Source organism: Trichechus manatus, unplaced genomic scaffold, assembly GCF_000243295.1.
Source record: "Trichechus manatus latirostris isolate Lorelei unplaced genomic scaffold, TriManLat1.0 scaffold00029, whole genome shotgun sequence".
Lineage (NCBI taxonomy): Eukaryota > Metazoa > Chordata > Mammalia > Sirenia > Trichechidae > Trichechus > Trichechus manatus.
In genome coordinates this window covers 4,469,610-4,493,508 of record NW_004443965.1, presented here as the reverse complement: position 1 = coordinate 4,493,508, position 23,899 = coordinate 4,469,610, and the positions used below count along the sequence as shown (strand labels likewise).

The window sequence follows — 23,899 nt, the reverse complement described above, 5'->3', positions numbered from 1 at the left end:
TATATATGCAGTGCTCATAAATATATAGGCGCCCTCGTGGCGCAGTGGTTAAGCGCTACAGCTGCTAACCAATAGGTCCGCAGTTTGAGTCCACCAGCCGCTCCTTGGAAACCCTATGGGGCATCTACTCTGTCCTTTAGGGTTGCTGTGGGTCAGCATCGACTCAAGAGCAACAGGTTTGGTTTTGGAACAGATTCATAAACATGTATATATACATATGCCTACAGATACACCCATATACTCACATGTGCCTTCCTATACACATATATGCATATATATCTATCTATGTAACCACACGCATTTTTTGGTTATTATTGTTGCAGAATTGTATGTCATAGTATACAATTTTGTTGTCATAGGCCACCAAAGTGTGCACTAAAATCTGGTTCTGAAAATACATTAAGGATCAGGATTTCCTTCCAGAGTTGGTTGTGACACTTACACATTTACGTATGTTCTCATTTGATCCTTAGGAAAACTCTGAGAGGCAGATAGGTCAACAAATATTTCTATTTTGTGGGAAGCAAACCTGAAGTTTTGAGTGGTGGCCAGCCAGATAGAAAGTAGTGCAATCAATAGATTTGAAATCTAGTGTCCTTTCTGTGACACTTTAAGAACAAAATACGCTAATGTTATTCTCATAAGTAGAAATGGTGGCAAATATTTAAGTTGTTTTTTTTTTTATTACAGTATTTGATTTAAAGCTTTCCCCTTATTTTCTAAGGAATATAAGTTATCAGTAGATATCAATCTGAAACATGGGAGGGAAATGATAAGCTTTTAAAGAGCACTGTGCACTGTACACATGTGTGATCTTTTCCCTCTAGGTGGCTCTCTGGGTCTATATAGATACAGACTGATTGTTGAGAAATGCATGCTATTTCTACTTTTATTTTTCCTCTTTGCTTTGTGACTGTGGATTTAATTTTAAGTTGTAATAGTTTTTGTAAGTGAAGAAGGTTTTTTTAGATTTCTGTAATATGCTTCATTTTCTAAAAACCAATCATATTTACTCACTGTGAGATAAACTTCTTCAACACAGGTGTAGTAATTTATTTGTATCTTTAATTTTCCATAGAAAACTTGGTTTTTAAAAGTGGATAACAATAATTACTTCTATACTTCCAATAGTGCTCTGGTACTAGGAAAAAAAGAATTTTACAGTTTACTAGTATATGTACTTGTCACTGCCCTCTTTTTCTACCTGACCATTTTATTCTTTGATCTACAGTAATAATGGCATTTACTTTTACTGCTCCATCAAAAGCACTTGGGGCTGTCTGAGTATTTTTACCTTTTACCCTGGTAGTCTCCATCCTTTGACATTTTGTTTTTCCCCTTCCTCTCCTAATCATCCCTTCTTGTTGTGGATGCTTCTTAGATATTGGTGTCTTAACAGACTTCTGTACTTGGCACTCTTTTTCCACTCTGTTTTCTCCATGGACAATTTCATTTAAGCCAAGATTTTAGCTACCATTTATATGCCGATGATTTCCAAGTCCATGTCTCTGGCCCATTCCAATCTTGAGCTCCAAACCAAATATTTTCACCTGCCTGCTGTGGCAGGCCTAGGATAGGTATTCAGTGAACATTTGTTGAATGAATGAATGAATATTCAGAACTAAACTCATCATCTTCCTTCCCCCCTAAACCAAGCTACCCTCTATTCTCTGTCTTTCTTGAAACCACAACCCAGAATCCAAGCTTGCCTTGAGAATCTTCTTTGACTCATTCTGCTTTTTCTCACTCCACATTCATTCCAGTTACTAGTTTCTATCCAGGTTTGGGAAAGGGACTGACTTGGGTGCCCTTTCCCCCAAACCTACTTTGATTGCATTCTAGTCTGGTCACTCACAGTGCAGTGCAGTTACAGGTTTAGTACTTGTCTCTCTCTCTCCTCTGCCCCCCAAGTTTGTGGGCATGTAGTAAGTAAAAGAATGGTCATAATTTGCCTTGTCACTTCCTTTTTTCAAATTTGTATTAAACTGAGTGGCTAACATTATGTATTGATGGGCTTCATCATTACGCAGCTTAAAACATATGTTGATGCAAAGAGTATTTTTGAACCCTACCCGTGAAAATAATACAATAATGGATTGCCATTGCCTTTTGGGAGAAAACCCAAGACTTGAATGATGAACCAATATGGTGAGACAGTTCCTAGATGCCTTCCTTTGTAAATTCTGTAGGATTTGACCATATACAAAAAGTATATAGCGTGAACAGCAGCAGTATGTCTTGATATAGTAAATGATAAAATGTATATGTACATCAAAACCAAACCAGTTGCCATGGAGTTGATTTTGACTCATGGAGACCCATGTGTATATCAGAGTAGAACTATGCTCCATAGGGTTTTCAATGGCTTATATTTTGGAATTTGATGGCCAGGTCTTTCTTCTGAGGTGCCTGTAGGTGGACTAGAACTGTCAACTTCTCAGTTGGCAGCTGAGCGCTTAACCACTTGCACCACCGAGGGACGTCAGTGTATAGGTAGCCAACTTAAAAATAGAAAGTATTGTTCTCTTTGAATTGTCTGGGGTAGTAAATTAGTGTACTAAAGGTAGGTTGTTTCTTTATGTTTAAACCATCCTGTTGTAATGCTGTAATACCTTAATAATTAACTGATTGGGTACAGAGGAAAGCATAGTTTTTTGCATTTGGTTAAGAAATTGTTCTTTAAATTATTTGAGGTTTGGCATAAGCATAATTATCTCTTCTGCATTGGGAAAATAAGGAGCAGCCTATATGAATAGAAGATATTTAAATACAGTATTGTGTGTCAGTGTAGGAATTGTGAATCAGATCTAGTCCTTTTTTCTCTGAGTGATGTTGAGATTAATTTAAAAGAGCTGCAGAAGATGAATGTGTAGATTGCCACTTATCTTTTCCCACTTTTTTGTTTCTCCGTAGGTACATGGACTATATCGCACAACAGGTGCTAGTTTTGAGAAGGCCCAACAAGAGTTTGCAACAGGTGTGATGTCCAACAAAACCGTCCAGACTGCAGCTGCAAATGCAGCTTCAACTGCAGCAACTAGTGCAGCTCAGAATGCTTTCAAGGGTAACCAAATTTAGAGAATCTTCAAACAATACACTGTTACCTTTTGACTGTATTTTTTCTCCAGTTACTGTATTCTATAAATATTTTTATGTTCAGAGCACAAAGTACACACAGCATGTATATTTCCTGTTCACTTGTGCATGGGCTAAAACCAGAAAAACTTCCTGTCTTAAATTACTTTACCTAATAGTTTTCTTAATATTTCAGTGCCCCTTGCAGAAAAAATAATTACATGCTAAAAAATATTCTCCATATTTTTTGGGGGATGAATGTTCAGCGAATTATTTCAGTGGTGACACACTGAAATTAATATGGTACTTATGATTAAAAATGCATTTAGTATTAGCTGCAGTAGTTCTTTTAAGAATCTTTAGACATAAGGATTACACATTGGAGCAGTAAAGCGATGCTTCATTCCTATTTCCCTATTTATGTTGAAAGAAATAGGGCAGTGGAGACTTAGAAATTTTAAATTGGCTTGCTTTTTAGCAATTCCAGTCACCAGTGAAGAGCCTGTGTGAATTTCGTAGTAGATAATGTACATTTTATCTTCTTTTTATTTTCTTTTTTAAGAGTACTTGATATTTTGATATCCATCTCTTTTCTTGCATGGATACGGAGTTTCTTAAATGAATTAGTGTTTTGGGTTCTGCACTGCTTATGGTTGTTGGATTGGAGATTTTTTTGTGGAATCATAGAAATGACTTTCTGTAATAGTTTCTTTTAAATAAAAATATCTTGGAGTGCAATATGAGAATTTAATATAATATGCAGTGCATTATCCAAAAGAAAAGAAATATAGTCGATGAAGTAGAGCTTAGTGATAAGAATTCATTTTAAAAAGATTTTCAGTATTCATATCATAGAAAGATATTACTGTATGGAAACTTTGGTATTTTTGTGTCTTTTTAACTGAATTGAGAATGTGTTTGGCGGCCACCTTTTTTTGTGTGTGTGTGTGTAGTTTTTACAGAGGTATTAAAGTCTAGCCTAACTCCTTGTTCAAAAAGAGCATACAGTATTTATGGTATTTTTCTTTAAGCCTCTCATCTCTAATGACATTTAAAAAAAAAAAAACCCTGGCGTTTCACATACACTGAATTCCTAACGTGTCTCAGTCTTTCAGGTTTTGGGACAGACTGAAAACATTTAAAATTGCCAAGCAATAGAGAAAACATTTCGCTTGCACCAAGAAAGGAAATACAAATACAGTTAAATGCATTAATTATGAAGGTAATATTAAAATTGTTACTATGCAGTGCAGAAGTTCATTCTCATAGTCCACTTGGGTTTAAATTGTGAGTCATTTTTAATGCTGATCAAATGGCTCAGATACTTATAAAGACATGCTCCTGTGTTTTGGGAGTATTTGGCTAGTTTAAGATTATAGTATGATAGGTAGTGATTTATTCAGCTTGATTTTAAATAAGGATAGTCTGTTGGATTACATTACTTGAGACTGCAAATCATATTAAAAAAAAAAAAAAGTCAGAATTGCAGAAATGGTTAACTCACTTTGATTCTCCTCCCTGAATAGAGAGTTGAAATTAGTTCCATGCTGGAGGTGGGATGGTGAGGAGATGTGGTTTTCACTGTTTATAAAGAAGCTTTGCATGATACTGGGTGACACAGATCCATCCAGATGGTGTTTACATTTGATTTATTTGGGATTTTATGGAAATAATATACTTGGAAGATACTTCTTCTGAAGAAAATAGAATTCAAAATATGAATTTAAAGCTCTTCTCATGAATATTTCTGATGAGTGATAATCTCTACCCACATTCTCAACCAGCTAAGTCATTTCAGCTTTTCAGAGCATATGTTATTATTGAGAATTTGTTTCATCAGTGTGTTTTACTGAGTGAGGATTTTTACAAACATTCAAACATTCAGCACAAAATACAAGAGCATCTATATTCACCATTAATTTATATCCCAAGTTTATTTTTGTTTTTCTCTAAAGCATAAATAAAAGATATTGAGACTTTTGAAAAATACTGACATAATATTGAGTATTTTTCTTAAGAATAGGAGTATTTCTCTCTATTATGCAGAAATCCCCAAAGGTAACATTGTTAAATATCAAAGAATAGTTACAACCACGGTATCTTTTGTGTGGATAGGGAAAATGGGGTTTTTTAAAAATCCAGTTATTCGGGTTATTTTAATACATGTTTGTGGGAATAAATTGTTTTTTTAAAAAAACGTGAGTTAAAATGATGGCAATACTTACAGTTTGATAAGGTATAAAAGGGGATTTAAATTTTTATATTCCCTAATATCTGAACAATAATCAGGAAGTAGTTAACATTTTCAGTCAGCAGAAGATTGGCATTTGTTAGTGTTTCATATTTAATACTAAATTACCCAATATAAAAGTCATGGAATGGCCTTCGCGTAGTGGGCATTCACGTCATTTTTCAGTTTGCAGTATCAAATCTTGGCTGTTTTATTTCAAAGTAAAGTTTGAACACTGGAAAATCGTTCCTCAGTGATTTGTAACTTGGGACTTGGATTATTTATTTAGGATGTTTGTATATTTTGTCAATGAGTAATATTACGCTGCCATCCTGGTGACTGTCGTGGTTCTATATAAATGCCCTCCATCTGTTCCTCTAATGTTGCATGTTTCAGTGGTTCAGAAGTTTTGTATATTTATTATATTAACACAGAATGTCATAAATAAAATGCTGTTTACTGGAGGGTTTGTTTGTATAATTTTAAACACTATATTAATACTTCAGAGGCAGAAATTATGCAGAAGGTTTAATGTACATAGAAATTCCACATTTGATTTTTTTAAAATAATCTGTATAATTCTATCATGTGCTGAAGTAAATAAATAATATAAAAGGCATAGTTAAAAAAAACTCTCAGCACCATAAAATGACAATTTTTCTATTGCATTAGACCTCCAGGCAGTGGAACGTGAGCTTCACTGAACCCCACTTTCAGGTCGAAATACACCAACTTCTTATCTAGAAGTTAGTCAGATTTAAAATGGAAAACCTGTTTTGTGGCTCAAATTTTTCCTCATGGGTTAAAATGAATACCTCTGTACTAGTATTGTATGATTTCTGTTGAACTTGTGTTCTGTTTCCTAACCTCACTACTATTGCTGTTTTATGTATTGGTGAAAGTACCTGTTTATGTATTGTTGGATTTTCACTTGGTTATCTAAAGAGGATATAAAAATATAATCGACAGTAGTGTTCATAGTGAATCTTATTTTGGGAAATACATGTTAAAATAGGTGCAGCATTTTAGATTTTCTAGGTGTTATCTAAGAAAAAGTGAGTTTAGATTGTCAAACCTAATTTACTAGGAAAATATCTTATTCTGTAATCCATATTGAGATAATTTATGGTTTGAATTTTAGAGGGGATTTATGTTAAATTAAGTTTATTATTTTCTGTAAATCATTTGTCGTCATGTAATGCATTTATAGTCATTGTGATTTGATCATTTTTTTCTGAAAACATTGACATTTAACATCTCATTTTTATCTTTATAGGTAAAATCTATGTTTTGCATGACAATGTAACAAATTTAGGGCATTTTTGTCCTGTTATATATGGGTTAGAATTACTGTGCTGTCATATATCATTTCACTGTATCTGCTTCCCTTTTTCCTTACAGAAAATGTTTAGAGAAATTTGTTGATTCCATGTGAGTAAGCCCTTTAAAGGTGAAATAAATGTGACAAATTTAAAAATAATTTAGGATGGTTAAAAATAAAATACACCTAACTTTGATAGATTTTCAAGCACCATAATATAAATTTATTTGGAGTAGAGCAAGGTGATTTAAAACTAAAATTAGAGTTGCTTTAAAAACTTGACTATTAAACTAAAAAGTTATATATCATTGGTTAAGTATTATGAAAAGTGAAGTATTTTCACTAAAATTTTAGAGTACATTTAAGAAAATAGCATACTTTTCGTATTGATGGGTATTTTTAAACCTTAATTTAGGTTTTATCACAGTATATAGAGAGCTAGCAAGAAATCTATAGAAATTTTCTAAGCCAGACATTGCCACTAATTTATCCTACATAAACAAATATCTCTAAAGATTCTAGGAAAGTAGGAGGAGACTCTTCTCTAGTCTTTCTCATCCTTACCGTGGGCTTCATATTTACAGTTTAACTTTGTGGTTTGGGTAAGACAAAGCCTTCAGCCTGTAGAATTTTCATTAGCATTGTTCATGTTTTTAAACATGGAACATGGAAGCCACTATGTAGCAGTGCATTGAATCGTGTTCATATTGTATTAAATTTTATGTTGATCCAAATCATGATTTATTTTTCAGCTCATATTTTTCTTGGCTTGGTGTGGCTGATGGTGTAGCTAAAACCTGCCTGCCATTTAAACCTGTTTTATTTTTTCTTAAATAGGGACAGAAAATAGTTAATCCTTCTATCTAGTAATTTTTCAAATACTTGCGTAAGATTACTCTGAATATCACCATCTTTACATTACAAGAACTCTAATTTGTAGGATCGTACCATGCAAGTTTTATTCTTGAGCTCTTTTTTTTTCTTCAGCATTTAGATGTAATCCTAGAATTCCTCCAGAGTTCTTTGAGTATTTTGTGGGCCAGTGATTCTCAAGATAAATCATGATTTTGAGCTGTTGTGACTGTTGGGAATTTGTAGTACTCTTCAGATGTACTGGAGCTGGGGTGAAAAACACCAAAAGTCACTTTTATCTGGTGATCACAGTGGTTCCTACAATATTCTAGTCCCTTACACAAAAACTGAGCCCACTGTGAAATGCTCAGTGGGCATACACATCTTTCAGAGTTTTTTGTAACTATGAATGTAATATACACTCACTGTAAAACAACTGGAATAAGTAAATAGCAATCGGTAAATAAGATGTTAAATTATAAATAAGAAAATAAAAATAACCCTTAATTCTAACACCTGGGGATACCACTGCTGATGTTTTATTATGTTTTCTTCCATTCTTTTTCTATGCATATATATTTTATAGAGTTAAGGAATGTAAGTAATGCGGATTTTTTTGTCCTTTTCACCCCTCACTTGGTGTTATGTTATAATGGTCTGATAGTTTAGTTTTTAAAATTAACTTTTTTCTTTACAAAATTAATACACATTTCAGTACAGATTATAGAAAATATAAGCAAAAGAAGATAATTAAAATTGCTCATAAGTCTATAACCATGAATAATCACTATCAAAATTTGGTTTATATCTTTCTATTAATTTTTCTAGGAAGGCATCTTTTTTCCTAAAATTAAAAAATGAGATTACCCTCCATATCCTTGTAGTAGAAGCTCTTACAGGGCTCGTTTCTTTGGGCCACTGAAAGCCACATTGTATGTCATCTAGACATAGTGGACTCATGCTTGGCTCATCAGATTTTTATGCTGAATGTAGATTTTTCCAGAGCTCTACTATTCCAGAATTTGGGAACTATGGGTAGCCATATTCTGCCATGAGAAAGGAGTCACAAAGAAAGCCAGTCTGCGATGAAAATGAACAACAAAGCAGGCATGTAAAGAGATGTAGAGTGAAGGACATAGAAAGGATCGTAGTAACTTTCCATTTTTTGTGGGGCCAGACTGCTCACCCTTGACTCCTCCTATTCTCGTACCCCCCACCCTCGGCCCTGCTTTCTTAGGTGGTTTCCTATTACTTTCAACTGGAGAATGTTAACTAACATAGTGGTTTATAATCTTTTTTCATTTATGATATAAATATATCTTGAACTTCTTTTTATGTTTCTGAATACATATTTTTAAAACATGTTAGTGGCTGTATAGTTACCATTATATATGTGTATCATTAATTATTTTTCAAGTCCTATTATTCCTTTAGATTGTGCCTTTCAGGTTTTTTTTTTTAATTTATAAATTTATCAAAGAATATCATTATTGCTAAATTTGGGGGCTTAGGCTTTTGTTTTTTTTCTTTAGAACAGATTGCTGGGCCAAAGTGTATGCATATGTTTTAAAGATCTTTGATGTGCATTGCCAAATTGCTTTCCAGAAAGATTGTACCAACTTACTGCCTCCATCAGCAGTGTGCAAAAGGGCCTTTCTCTACACCCTAGCCTGGATGTTCCTTATTTAAAAAGTCTTCACTACCAGTAGGTTTTGATAAATAATCAGGAGGTTTGTTTTCTGAGCATAGTTTGGTTTCCCATAGCTCTTGGGCTCACCCAACACTACCTGTTAATTCTTTTGGTTTTGCTAAACGGAAGTAACCGTGAACCTTGCATCCACAGAGAAATCTTCCACTTCCTGAAAGCTCTAACCTAAAGATGATTAGTAGAATGCTGTATTATAACAGGATGGAAAAAGACGGTAGTCTTCAAGTAACCAATCAGTTGAGCCTCTCAGAGTAAAATTAGGTTGGTTTTGCCAAAGGGTTATGTTACATTTCACAAAATGTGATAAATTTTTTAACACCTCTAAATGGTATCAATCTGGGCAGACAGAGGACTCTTTTGTCTTACTTTTTTTTTAAATAATAACTTTTACTTATTGAGGACGTGCTATATACTAGGCATTATACCAAGTGCAGAGCCCTGGTGGCATACTGGTTAAGAGGTAGGTTTCTAACTAAAAGGTCAGTAGTTCGAATTCAACAGCCACTCCTTGGAAACCCTATGGGGGTGGTTCTACTCTGCCCTATAGGGTCACTGTGAGTCGGAAACAACTTAACAGCAACAGGTTTAGTTTGGTTTTGGTTTATATTAAGTGCTTTACTTGCATCACTTAATCCTCACAACAAACCTATGATGTGATTTTCTACTGTTGGCTCTATTTTTGTTACTCTAGGTCACCCATTTAGAGAGCAGTGATGGTGGAGGAGGGGAAGGGGACAGCTAGAACTAGGTCCCCTCACTCTTACCAAGTGTGGGGCATGATGCTACCTCTTCCCAATTCCCTGTGTACCCTTCCAGCCTTCCACATTTCTAGTTAATTCATGTCCATCGCCTGGGAACAACGGACACTAGGAAAAAAAAAAAGCTAGAAAAAAGTTGGTCATGTGTTTTTGAAGTCTCCAGCCCCACCCCATAGGTGAGTACCTGCTGCCTCCTTTTCAACAATGTGAATTTACTAAATGGTCTTTGGCATTTGTGTTTGTGTTTAGAGAAACTTTAGTTATGGACAAATTCTTACTAGGTTAACTATGAAAAAAAATATACCTGTTAAAGCCATCGTAATAGCTGCCTACTCTGGACAAGAGATTTATACTAAAAAAAAAAAATAATAAAAGCTATCAGACCCTATCATTTGTTTCACCACTGTCATATACCTGACAAATTGTTAGCATCTGCTTCAGAATTGAACTAAATCAGGACTGATGAATTTAGATCTATAGTGTCATCTTCAAACAGTTTGAAAAATTATCAGGTTTTTTTTCTGAAAGGGAAGAAAGAGCAGTGTTTCTATCAGTTGTCATCTTGAGGTGTAACCTTTTTGGAGATAAGCTTGGAAGTTATTTGAAGTGTTTACTCTGCTGAGATGTTGGTGTTCCACAGAGGTCTGTACTGGCCTTCTCGCCCTGCACATTTTAGATAGAAGAAAGCATGAAGTAGCTGTTTGAGAGCATTGATTGTGGTATCAAACCTGAGCTTGAGCCTCAGCTTTGCCTCTTGCTAGCTTTTTGACATTGGGCAAATTACTTAACCTCAGTTACTTAAGTGACAACGCATCTTTAGAAATGGGGTTAATAATAGTATCAACCTCATAAAGTACTGAAGAACAAATGAAATTATGCAAAGTGCTTAGCATAGTACCTTCACATAGGAAGTACACAATAACTAAAAACTCCTGTTATTGTCTATCCATGAGCATTGTTGACTCCAAAGTCTCTATCTCCAGCCTTGTGTTCCCTCCACAGTGTATTCCCAGCTACACATAGGATCTCTCCATTGGCAGCCTAAGCTGAACCTTCCCTACCTTCACTGTCCCTGTTCCTTCTGGATTCCTGATCTTGGTGATGGCGTCACCATCCACCCAGTGTCCAAACTAAATAACTACGAGTGATCCTAGACTCCTTCGTCTCTTTCCCCCACCATTTCTAAATCAGTTACCAAGCTGTCCTTTCTTCCTAACATCTCTAATTTATACCATTTGATCACCTTCACTATCACTGCCTTAATTTAGGCTCTCTTCTCTTGTAAGGAGCCCTAGGGGTGCAGCAGTTAAAGCAATCGACTGCTACCAAAAGGCTGGCAGTTTGAAACCACCAGCCGCACCGTGGGAGAAAGATGTGGTAGTCTGCTTCTGTAGAGATTTATTAGATTTACAGCCTCGGAAACGCTATGGGGTCACTATGAGTCGTAATCGACTCGATGGGCCTTCTCTTGTAAAGTAATGATAGTGGCTTCCCCTAAACATAGGCAATTGGTGATCTTCTTATCTGTTGGTGTTAGATTATTCCGGATATTTAGCTCTAATAAGCCAGAGAGCTGCTAATACCTATGTGTTATTTGATTTTTCTTTCCCATGTGGTTTAGTTTTACTACTTCCTCTTATTTATTTGTGCTTTTACCTATATCCTGTGTACCTAAGTCTTAAAACATGAACTGCTAATTTTGCTTATCTTGCGCAACTCTTTAGGGTGAGGAGAGAAGCTGCAAGGAAGAAGATAGTAGTATGGGCAGCCTTGGGATGGCCCCAGCCAAATGACTTGAGTTGTTGACGGGCCTCTGAAATAAAGACAATGATTGGTTCTGCTTTGAAGAGTAGGCTAAAAGTTTGCTTTGATGCCCTAATCCTTTAGCATTTGAGAGTCAAAAAGGAATTATTGGAAACCACTGAAATAATACCCACTTAAAATTGATAGTAAAGACTGTTCTTATGTGGTTTTATGATAAGCTGAGACTTGAAGGGTAGCTGGGAATAAGTTGAATACAACGTGTTCCAGGAAGATGTCATGGAAAGTTGATCTAGTGGCAGCATTTCTAGGTAAAAACCAAGGGTGAAATAGGAAGCATATGTGTGGGTTCCCCTAGCCCCTGCTGAAATTTAAATCTGGGGTCCTGTCTCTTGAAGATTAACTTTTGAAAGTTAACAGCTGAAAAGCAACTAAAAATTTCAATTTTGCTTGATTATTCAGATGATGATTTGTTTGGAAAACTACTTTGATCAGTGATTTGGATAATTTTGTCAACTTTTGATTTCTGTTAGAAACCTGGCAGGTGTCAGGTCCGTTTAGGAGCCAAAGCATCAATGTAGTTTCCACTGTCACAGGCCTATAGGTCAGGGGAAGAAACAGCCATAGCCATTTTTGTTTATTCTGTCAGATAAGATTCATGGGATATGAAGAGAGGAATAAGAGTTTGAAAAGAGTGGTTAGTGTCATCTTTGTGTTAAGAAATTAGAATTCTCCCTACTGTTGGTGAGACTTTTTAATTTAAAACAACAGAAATTTACTGCTCACAGTTCTGGAGGATAGAAGTTCTTTTAAAAATTTTTGTGTTTGTTGTTTTAGGTCAAAGTTTGCAGCACAAATTTTTCGTTCAAAAATTTTATACATAAATTGTTTTGTGACATTGGTTGTGATCCCCACAATGTGTCAGCACTTTCCCCCTTTCCCTTTCCACCCTGGGTTCTCAGTGTCTGTTCATCCAGTTTTCCTCTCTTTTCCTGCCTTCTCCTCTTTGCTTTGGGACAGGTGTTGCCCATTTGGTCTTGGATACTTGAACTAAGAAGCATGTTCCTCACATGTGTTACTGTTTTATAGGCTTGCCTAATCTTTGGCTGAAAGGTGGATGTTGGGAATAGCTTCACTTCCAAGTTAGCAGGGTGTCCGGGGGCCATAGTCTCAGGGGTTCCTCTAGTCGCCGTCAGACCAGTAAGTCTGGTCTATTTTTTTTTTTTTGTGAATTTGAATTTTGTTCTACATTTTTCTTCCTCCCTGCCCGGGACCCTCTATTGTGATCCCTGTCAGAGCAGTCTGTGGTGGTAGCTGGGCACCATCTAGTTCTTGTGGACTCTGGCTGGTGGAGGCTGTGGTTCATGTGGTCCATTAGTCCTTTGGACTAATATTTTCCTTGTGTCTTTGGTTTTCTTCATTCTCTTTTGCTCTGAACGTGCCAGGACCAATAGATGTATCTTAGATGGCTGCTCGCAAGCCTAAGACCCCAGACAGTACTGTGGGTGAGACTTTTTGTGGGCAGAATGATCTTCAGGAAACGTGGATGTGGAACTGCTTTGTATGATTGGCTTTTAATTTTGGTATTATTTGTGTTGGAAGAGGAGATTGTGTCCTTCAGTTGATTGATTCTTTTTTCTCTTGTCACTGTTAGACATATTTCTTTGCATTAGGTTGTAAAGCCTTTTTAATACTTGGAAGCATTTTCGTATTATTTCATAGCTTCACTTTACAATTAAGATATTTGTATAGTATTTGAGAGCTTCCCCCCCACCCCCACTTATAATTATGTTGACTCTTCTTCAAGGAGGTATTATATGTGGTACTTATCTTGAAATTAAGGCAAACCTAGTGTAGGGATATATATGTTACTAGTGAAGGGAATAGTTTGAAATACCTGAATATCCTTTTTCCTGTTGTCAAAATTACACGTTAGTATTTAAAATATGTTTTGACTGGTAGACATTTTCTGGATCAAATTACACACATCATATTGAAGCCAACATACTCAGACTTGAGTCAGAATGAGTTTGCAAAATCTGGTTTAATTCAGATCTGGGGAGGGGAGGGGAAGGGAGCAAGATGTGAAAATACATATGCACAGGAACCTAATCAATGCTAGACAAACAATGTATTAGTTTACAATATAATAGGATAACCACAAATTTGAAGGCTCAAAGTGAGTCCATCAGCTGTAAATAGTTTTATATTTGGCTCAAGTGGCTGTTGAATATCAAGTGGTGCTGAGTTCCTCCAAAGCACCTAATGACCCCCCCCCAGCCTTGGAAGGAGTTTCACCACAGTCTCAGAAGAATCCCAGTTGTGCCTTTAATTCTTTTGGCCCTTGGGAGTCACTGCTACCCAAACACAAACGTAGACCAGGGATTTCCAATGGCCACATGTTATTGCACAGAGAGGTCTGTTCTAAGCCAGACTCTTACGGCTAAGAAGGTGTGAGATTAGCCCTTAAATAGTGGTCTAGCATTAACATGGTCTAAAAAAAGCATGTTAAGAAATAGCTCCTTAGTGATTATGAACCAGCTACTAGTTATCACACTAACAGAAAAGGCAACGTGGCAGCTTCACATTTCACATGAAAGACTAGCATTAACTGGGCCTAGCTTGCTGGCTTGACTTTCACATAAATCTAGTGATTGTTTTAAAAATCTAGTGATTGTTTTAAATTAGACCCAGGAAAAAATTTACATACTAGTCTTTTCTTCACATAAGACTTGTGTAGCATTAAAATTGTTATGGATTAATGATTATGCCATGAAGGCAAAAATGTGTAACTCTCCTTTGCCAAAACAGAAACTCCCTGTTCTGACTCCTGTCCAGTTTCCAAAAAAACAAAACATACACCTTTGTTATTGCACATCTTTCACACAGACTTGTGTAGGTATAATATACATCTATATATATTTTTAAATATGCTACACAAAAAAAAGACTATGGCACTTTACTGAATACATGTTTAACAAAGGTCATCACACCACAGGTGTTTGAAAACTACAAAAACCCTTAAACAATGTAACATCGTTGAATTAGCACACAGGTTTAAAGAATCCACAGAATCCAAGGCAAATATTTCTGCTTCCTTGGAGTTCACTGAGAAGACCAGCCCATCATGACACTTTCCTTTAAGCACAAATGCAGGCACAAATAAATAAAGGCTTTTCTAGTAGTAGTAGTGGTCCAGCTACATTAGATTTTTAGAATGAGGTGATTAGGTGATGATAGAAATTTATTAGGAAATTAGGTGTGGATCAACAAACAGTAATTGTTTCTAACATTTTTTTCTAGCACATTCCTCACATTCAGTGGTTGTTAAAACAGCTGTGCAGAAGAGTTTTTTAGTCTAGACTAGCATGATTTTAGATGTTCCATTCATCCCAACCAAAGCATGGCTAATGGATAGGAGGTTTAAAAGGTCTAGCATTACCTTTTACTGTCTCTGCTAGAGAAGTTTCATCTCTGCTTACTAAGTGTTTAGGTAGTTTTGGGTGGTTTTGGGTTTTGTGTGTGTGCTTCCTTTGGTATTCTGTAGCATTCAAACTAATGAGATAAACACTGTCAAGTGGCTTTATTCTGGCCAAGAGAGGTCACATTTCCACTTGTGACTGTTATCAGATTGCTTGATGGCCAGTCAGGCAGTAAAGAAGGACATGCTCGGAGGATTCTCTGGGCTTATGACTTGTCTGTAAGGAGAGTGAGATTGTAAGATTAGGTGTTAGAAAAGTGGATTCTCTATCTTGTAAAGGAAAAAAAAAGTTGAGTGAATCTTCTGATGATAAATTTAAGGAAGAGAAAAACTTTTTATCAAGATTATTTGCCTGATAAAGGGAATTGGTTGGTTTGTTTTAAATGAAAAAAGGTTTGGTAAGTAGTTACTGTGGTGGCAGAGGGACTTGGTTGTTGTTAGTTGGTACCAAGTTGAATTTTGACTCGTGGCAACCCCATGTGTGCAGAGCAGAACTGCTCCGTAGGATTTTCAAGGCTGTGACCTTTTGGAAGCAGATCTCCAGGCCTGTCTTCCAAGGCACCTCTGGGTGGGTGTGAACCACCAACCTTTCGGCTAATAGTTGAGCACTTAGCCATCTGCACCATCGGGGGACTCCTAGGGACTTGCTTAGAATATTATAAATGCACAGTCAGGGACAGGAGCCTTGTCCAGTGGCTCCCATAGTCTATTTCCGTTTGGTGTTAGAGACATGGTTAGTGTGTCCTGAGCTCTTACTAATGTAGACTGCTATGAAGATACCTATTTACCCTTCTCTTTAAAAAAAAAAGTTACAGAATTTATGGCTTATGTTGAACTTTGGTCCAGGAATGGTAAACTCATCAAGACCTGCCCCCACCCTGCTCTTAGCTCTTAATCTGTGTGATAAGATGGTTTCTGGAATCTGCTAAAGGCCAGAATGGAATAAAAAGTTGCCCCATTTCCATCTATTTAGATAGCAGTTTGTTCTGCACCAAGGCATGGCTTTAGACTCACACAGCTTTAAGATGATTCACTCAGGCAGAGTTGTAAAATCTGATTCCAGGTTCTATACCTGGTGGACTTACCACACAATACGTTGTGCATAAAATGAGCTTAGTAATCGTTTGTTAAATTTTCAAAACAAAGCCTTCAAGTGAGCAGATTCATGAACCCAAAGAGACCTATACTTTTAATCCTTCCAGAAATCTGGCCGGTCCACCCCACTTGCTTGAGTTGTATTTTCTATATTCTGCAATTCTGAAGCTTAAGGTAATGCCAGACTGGTTTCTTTCTGGCTACTTTGTTCATTCCAAAGTAAATTTAAGGCAATGGCTAGCTAATACCATCTTTTTCCCTGAATTTATGGAAACTAGACTAAAAGCTCCTAAATCTTTTAAAATAGTGGTGTTCAGTTCTTTTTTGTAAACAGGTGTAGGCAGGTCCTATGAGCTTGGTCTGGCTCCTGTTTTTGCATTAACTTTCTACTCTGTGCTTTCCTGGGAATGAAGCCTTTGATGCCAACTCTCCAATGCAGCAATTTAATGTTACTTCAGTCAACCTTCAGGATCCCCACCAGTAACTAGAAAAACTTAACTCCCATGTCTAGCTCCTTTATTCTGTAGAAAATGCCATTCTGCTGCTGATTGGGTTGTAAATACAGCTGACTACAGCCTAGTTACCAAACAGTGGGAAAGGGCTCCTCTCAAGTACTGAAATCCTGGCAAGTCCTCCCAGCCAGTATCTGAATGAGCCACAGCTGCCCTGGAGACCTCTGTCTGTGGAATGAGGAAACAGCGTGAGGTTGCCTTTGGCAGTCAGAGCGCAATCCTAACCCTGGGAGAAAAACCTGTGACTTACAGTGGAAGAGGAGACTCGGCCAGTATGGGCCCTAGCCTGGCTGCTGGGAAGAGGATGAACTTGTCGTCACTAGCAGGATTTTTTACTTTTATTCTCCATATGATTGTTCAGGTGATTATTTTTTCTTTACTCAAAAATTTTTAAAATCTTGGAGTGACAGTTCAGTTGATCCACCCTGGAATTCAGCCTAGAAATAGTTCCACAACAGAATCCCCGTACTGTCCTTGCTGACCCTTTGGTCAGCCAAGCAAGAAAGAGTGTCTTGCTATGCCCTTTAGCAGATATTCTATCCCCAGTAAGTTTATAGTCTTCATTTTAGTCTCCAGCCTAGACAAGTTGTAAGGACTAGGAGGAAAACTAAAGCACCAACCCAAAACCTTTCCTGAGGCAGAGATGCTCACAGGCATGCAAACTTGTGGCAGAAACAGTATCTCAAAACAGCTTGCAAATCTGGCTAACGGTCTCTTCTATTTCCAGAGAAACTGCTGACTTGATGATTAAGATCATCCTTCGGTGAGCCCTGGGGGAGATGGAGTCTGACAGAACTTGTCAACTACATGTCAAGAGTTTATATACTAGTTTCAGGTTCTGTCCCTTAAAATTTGCACTGTGGCTCTCATGTCCAGTAACTTTGCTTAGCTGGGTGTTGCCTCTCATTGGTCCTGTTAAGGCCTGGGGCTGTGGAATGTGGCTTTGGTAGATAGAGGTTAGTTCTCCACTTGACTCAAACGACCAAACAGTAGGTGGATTGTTTCACCAGGTTACACAAGGAAGAAAATGGCACTAATGTCTCTCTTCCAAACTAAAGGAGGCAGATAAGGTTTTTCCCCTCTTCGATTTCTTCCTGTACTTTGTCACTGGAGGTTGCAATTTCCGCTTGTGCAGAGAAGACAGCACAGATGAAGGTCAGGACTGTGCCGCCAATGGCAGTATAAAAGGCCCAGCCCAAGGAGCAGTCTCCAGGTTTGTAGGCAGATGCGTAATGTCCACAGTAGCCTATGGCCTTCTGGCACCCCCAGCCAGCAGGGTAAAGTATCAAACCCAGGATGAGGAACAGACCTGCAGGGAAAGAGAGAAAACAACCACTAAATTAGGTGAAAACTGTAGTCATTGTTACTTGATTTGCTGCTTTAGACAATGGCATATAGAATGTAGTCTGCAAATAGAAAGTGTTAGGCTCTGTTTTAAGCAACTAATCTGACCTGATCAAGAAATATCATCACTTTATTAAAAATATTTTCAGCCACTTTTGTAGCTGTTGGGATATAAATCCACCAATAATTTTTCTTCTAGAGAGCAAATGTAACGTCTTGTCATTTCTTCCTATGGGACCCTTATTTCAGTGATCATTTCCATTTTGGTCTAAGGTAGAGGTCAGCAAACTCAGGTCCTTAGGCCAAATCTGACTTGTGGCCTGTTTTTGTAAATCACGTTTTATTTGTAAATCACGTTTTATTGGAACACAGCCATTTGTTTATGGACTGCCTATCACACTGCTTTTGTGCTAGAACATCAGAGCTGAGTAGTTGCTATAGACCATATGGCCTGCAAAACCTACAATATTTACTATCTGGTATTTTGCAGAAAAAGTTTGCCAACCCCTGATATCAGGGAATACATACAGAACCATCTGATGTAGACCTGGTTAAATGCAAGAGACGGGCAGTGAAGGAGCCCAGACCCTAACCTTGTCAGTGCTTTAAATTTTCAGCATCTTAAGTAAGTCCAGGAGGAGTCTGTTTTATGGCATTCACCAACTGCATGTCTGGGACAGAGTTTCCGTATTTACATATATAATAAGGAAAAATTGCAAGTTTCATATGTGGTTTTTTTTTTGGTCTGGATGCTTTTAAGTGAACGCATCCTTGAATAGATAGTAATAAGCTCTGTTTCTATTCATCTGACCCTACTATCGTGTCATACTAAACATCCATTTTTGTATTCCTCACAGCTTTAGTGCTGATTGTGTACCTGGAATGCAGCAGTTGGGAGTTATTTTTCCTGCCAGCCCTGCTGGGTTAGGAGCTACCACCAGGGCTAGGACGAGGGTGAGGCAAGTGAGGTGCCCAAGGGGCAAAACTTAAGAAGGTCCTCCCTGTTAGGTGCCCACCCTGCACTTGCATGAGGTTGAGATGCCTCACTTGCCTGACCCTGGCTACCATTCACACAGCAGAAGATTCTTATCTTACTCAGAAAAGCCTTGGTAGAAAGTCTTCTTTAAAGACCGTTATTTCACCTTCAAGATTCTGCAAAAGGAGGATGGCCTTATTCTATACAGCAGAAAAAAACTTTTCTCTGAAAAATGACACCTATAAAATCAAGATTGTTAAACCATAACCACAAATTCTGTTTTTAGATACCTGATCAAATACACCTAGGTATATTTTGAAAGGTGTATGGATAGTAGTTCTCTCCTTACGGATGACTCTTGGCTCTAAGTTCTGTTTCTCTTCCTACCTGAACTGAAACTCTCTGGGCTTACCAAACCAAAGATTTCAAGTACAGCAACTTTCTACGAAGAGAACATGACTAAATTGTGGTAGCATGAGGTGTAAAGGAAGTGTTTCAAGCCATGCTTCTTCAGAGCTGAATGACCTCTGGCCCTAACTTTCATAGCTGTCTCCATCTTGCAATGTCAGCTCACTATTAGAGCAGTTTTGGGGTCTGGTTGCCCCTCCTTCCTAAATTAATCCCACTACTCTATTCAGATGATGGCCTCAGGAGGTTTTATAGCAGGGGTGCAGTAGAGGGAATTCATTCATATGATTCATATCTCACTGTCTGAGCAGGGTGATTCACAAAAGTAGTCTTTCTAACCCCAGCAGCCCTCTTTCTCACTAGGTCTGAGTGCTGGGAGCAGGCAAGGCAGTGATGTGTAGCTCGGGAAATGTGGCCCAGTATTATTGGGAAGTGTAAGCTGGACAGGAGCAGCAGACTGAGGCACTGTGGATGGATGGTGTTAGAAATAATGACTGGGAGACTGGAGCCAGTTCCCCCAAGGATAAAGGCAGCCAGTGGAGAATGTATGATTGGAATCCTGGAATATGGAAGGTCCTGAATCCTGGTTGGGTCTGTGGAGTCAAGTCAAAGGGCAGAAATCATATAGCAGAAATGCCCCTACAGTCCAGCATGATGCTAGAACACAAGCTAGCAAAATGATGGGCCATGGCAAAGACTCACTAAAGAAAGAGGTAGTTCAGTTAGTAGTCTAGAGCTCTGGTTTTGGAGTAAATACAGGTTTGAATCCAGACTCAGCTATGTAGGAGCTGGGTGACTTTAAAAAAGTTTCTGAATCTAAGTCTGATTCATCACCTGTAAAATAGGGCTAATCTTTACCTCATGAGATGATTGTGAGTATTAAAGTCTGTGAAGAGTGCCTTCTGTGCCCAAAACAACGAGAACACAGACTAGCAGCCTGACAATAAGTTAAAGCCTTTGGCAAGCCCCTCCCATAATAAACACCAGCAGTTTAAAGTTTACCACTTATGAACAGGCAGATTAGCTTCTTTTTGAAAGGTGTAATATATTTTGAACAGTGTATTCATTTGGGGAGAGAGAAGGACACCAGGCAACAATTAAGGACCTTTGAAAGAAACTATTCTCCATCTGAATAGAAGTTTACTAAGCTGGGGAGACCTAAAATGGTATAACCAATTATTTTTAGCATTTCTAAGGCCTAGGATAAGCTCTGATTAATCCTGACTGCATCCCCACCTTGTTCCCTAAGAAGCCTCACCCATCTTTGGGTACAGGACTGGATTTGAGGGACTGGCCCATGTTTGGGTATACTAGGTGATGCTTGGTAGTTTCCCTCAAGGTCCTAAGTTTCTGCACTGGGCCTTCTCTAAAACTTGACTTGCTCAGGATTCAAAGGTACTCTCTTGCATGCCGCTTCTGCTCTGAAGCTTCAAGGGCAGACCGTAAGTAAGGAGCATTTGAAAAGACCAGAGTGTTCGTATTTGAATTGTGGCTCCAATTAAATATTAATTGCACACTTTGTATTAATGTGGCTTAAAACAATCCCAGTAAGTAAAATGAGATGCACTTTAATCCGTTAGGGACAGAAGACAGAAAGCTTGAAGTTCATTATCACCAGCAGCTCTACCACCCCAGGCCAGACTCTAGCTGGTTGCAGAACCCACAAGATGCCTTAATTTGGCTATCTCAGATGCCTTTTGGAGGTAGGCAGGTTTAAAATAATTGAGAAATAGAATCCTTATTTTAATAGCATCAGACCCCTTTCACAGCATGTGGAGCCCAGCCGGGAACATTCACCTCAGTACTTCTGAGCTCTCTTAGGTGTTCCCTTTTCTAATAGCTCAGATGTGATTCCTGAAGCACCTCAGGCCATTTTAAAATCTTGTGACTGCTACTGGCCCAGTCTGTGAATCAGGATGGCAGAGAGACTTTGCTTATCATGTAACGGTACCGTTGGTTATGAGTTTGTTGAAAGCCTCAGCTTGACTGTTAAGGCCACAGTAAAGTCATGTGGGAGGGTAATAAAAAGTGAGCTGTGGTATGTCTGCAGGGCCCAGTGGATGTGATGTGTGCTGAAACCACACACTCCTAACCTTGGCAGCCAGCCTACACAAACACAAGAGTGCCTTATCCAAATTCTCAGCGGGTCAGTGGGAGGAAGTTGCCACTGTCCCCCCTGCCCCGGGCAGCTGATGGGTCAGAGTGAACCTTTCTTCCCAGCACTCATCAAAGTTGTCACAATGCCATGAAAATGCAAGCCATTAATCTGAGCCCAAGCTGGCCCCAGCGCTCCTTCCTGTCCACTGTTTCTGGGGCCAGGAGCCACTGGCACCCTAACAAGCATGCATTCATCTCCAACGTCATCCCAGCTGATTTTTTTGGGTTCCTAACAAATTTACTGAGAAAAAGCCCACAAAACTTTCCCAACTCAGGTAAATTCCAAATTTCTCTCCCTGACTTTGAAGGCCCTGTGTGATCTGGCTCCCTATTACCCCTCTGAACTCACCTACCTTTCTCAACCTGGCTTTCTGCTCCAGCCACACTGGCTGGCTGGCGCTTCCTTGAACACACCAGGCATGCCCAGGTCTTTGCACTTGCTATTCCTTACACCTGGAATGCTCTTTTTCCCAGTAGCTTTCAGGTCATCTTTAGTTAAATGCCACTTTCTTGGTGTGGTCTTCTGTGCTGCTCTATGTAAAATTTCAACCATTCACCTCTCCCTTACTACTTCCTGCCCTCCTTGCTTTATTATTTCTCCTTAGCACTTATTAATAATTTAGTATATGTTACTTTGAGTCATATGAAACAGTCAATGCTTGACAATATTTTTACCTACAAAAGTGGCCATTTCACATGGTTAAACCTCGTATTTTACTTAATTAGTTTTGATTACTGTATGTCTCTATCCTAGATCTGAAGCTCTATGAGGGCAGGGATTTTTGTATATTTGGTTTACTACTGTAAAGTCAGTGCCCATCATAGTGCATGGCTCATAGTAGGGCCTTAATAAAATTTTATTGAATTTAATACAATTTGTTTTGTAATATTTCTAAACCATAATGCCCCTGGGGTAAAATGGCAGAATAACTTCTCAACAAATACCAATCAATAAGAATGAAATGTGTCAGCAGGAAAGAAAATAGAGACCCCTTAGCTGGTTGGGCTTACCTGCTACACTGTCTTGTTCTGGACCTGTGAGTCCCTGGGTATAGAAGGAAACTTGTGCCCTGACTTGCAGATGGGCTTGATGACACCAGCTCACAAAATAGAATTAAAATCAATGACTTCTTAAATTGGCATTTGAGACAACAGGGAAAGAATACAGTAAGACATAAGCAAGTTTCTTGCAAGCCTGGCATGATTTTCCTGGTCCTCAATTTGGAGTGTACCCCCAGAGACTATCAACTTGGTTGTGGGTTATGTCCAGAGGCCAAATGGAAGGTGGAGTGTGCTCTGGATTGAGTTTCACATAAGAGCTGAGCCAAAACTGGTCAGATCTCCCTCTGCAGCTATTAAAACAAGCAGTTCCTGAAGTTAAGCCAGCCTCTAGTGGCCTCTAGGGCCTTCCCACTGCCTTGCCTTATTATACCATTGGGATATGTGTCTGTGTGTGTGGTAGAGGGTGACAGAGAAGGTGAGGGACTAGACATTTACTTTTACTGGCGTGTCTCCCTGGTGCCTGGATGAGCTGCAGCAGGCCCAGCTGGGAGGCGAAGGAAAAGCAGGGAGAACGATAACTGGCCATCAACCAAAGAAAACAGCCACCATGGAAAGAAACCATAAGTAATTGGAGGCTAGTGATCTCTTACATGGCTTGGTCTAATAAGACACTAGCCCAAGAAGGTACTATTTTAACAATCTTAAAGGATACCTTCATCCTCGTATTTTCTCTCTTGCTAACAGTCTCCCAGCTGATTGTACCAAGAGGATTAGATGATGCCTGCATATGCTGACCCTGGGAGGGGAGGGACTCAACCTTATCTAGGACAGAAAAATATGTGACAAGAAACTGATGGTTAGTTACCTGGATTACCATATAGATACCACCATAAGTTGGAGACAGCCCTGAAAACCTCACCAGCAAGTACCTCCTGGTGCTGGCCTTCATGGTCACGTGAGCACCAGCTCCTCCAATGCCAGCACCTACCCTGCCCCTCCACATGCCCCACCTGGAAGGAGCTTTCAGATTCAACTTTGGATTCCTAGCAACTTTCTCTTCCTGCACAGGAATTTTTAATGTTTCAACCTAAACATTAATTTGGGTTTAACTCAAATAATTAAACCATGAGCTCCATGAGGTAAGAACTGTGTCTTATCACTGTGGTTCGCCTGTGACATAGAATATGCTAAAGAAATGAAAGAAACATTCCAGAACCTC

At 38.4% G+C, this 23,899-nt stretch overlaps 2 protein-coding genes across 6 annotated transcripts in view; one reads left to right on the top strand and one right to left on the bottom strand.

The window, feature by feature from the left end:
* Positions 1-4,559, top strand: part of SCAMP1 (secretory carrier membrane protein 1) — a 130,441-nt gene extending 125,882 nt beyond the window's left edge. For both annotated transcript variants that reach the window (XM_004374473.3, XM_023729479.1), the window contains exon 9: positions 2,914-4,559. In XM_004374473.3, coding sequence (XP_004374530.1) covers positions 2,914-3,078 — 165 coding nt within the window. In that variant the 3' untranslated portion in view covers positions 3,079-4,559. The remainder of the gene's footprint in view (positions 1-2,913) is intronic.
* An 8,555-nt stretch (positions 4,560-13,114) lies between these two features.
* The window catches only part of LHFPL2 (LHFPL tetraspan subfamily member 2), a 98,252-nt gene continuing 87,467 nt past the window's right edge, over positions 13,115-23,899 (bottom strand). For 3 of the 4 annotated variants that reach the window (XM_023729476.1, XM_004374472.2, XM_023729475.1), the window contains one exon: positions 13,115-18,102. In XM_023729476.1, the coding sequence (XP_023585244.1) occupies positions 17,846-18,102 (257 nt within the window). In that variant the 3' untranslated portion in view covers positions 13,115-17,845. Of the gene's footprint in view, positions 23,503-23,899 lie in introns of all 4 variants that reach the window. The other variant, XM_023729477.1, reaches the window with a different exon arrangement.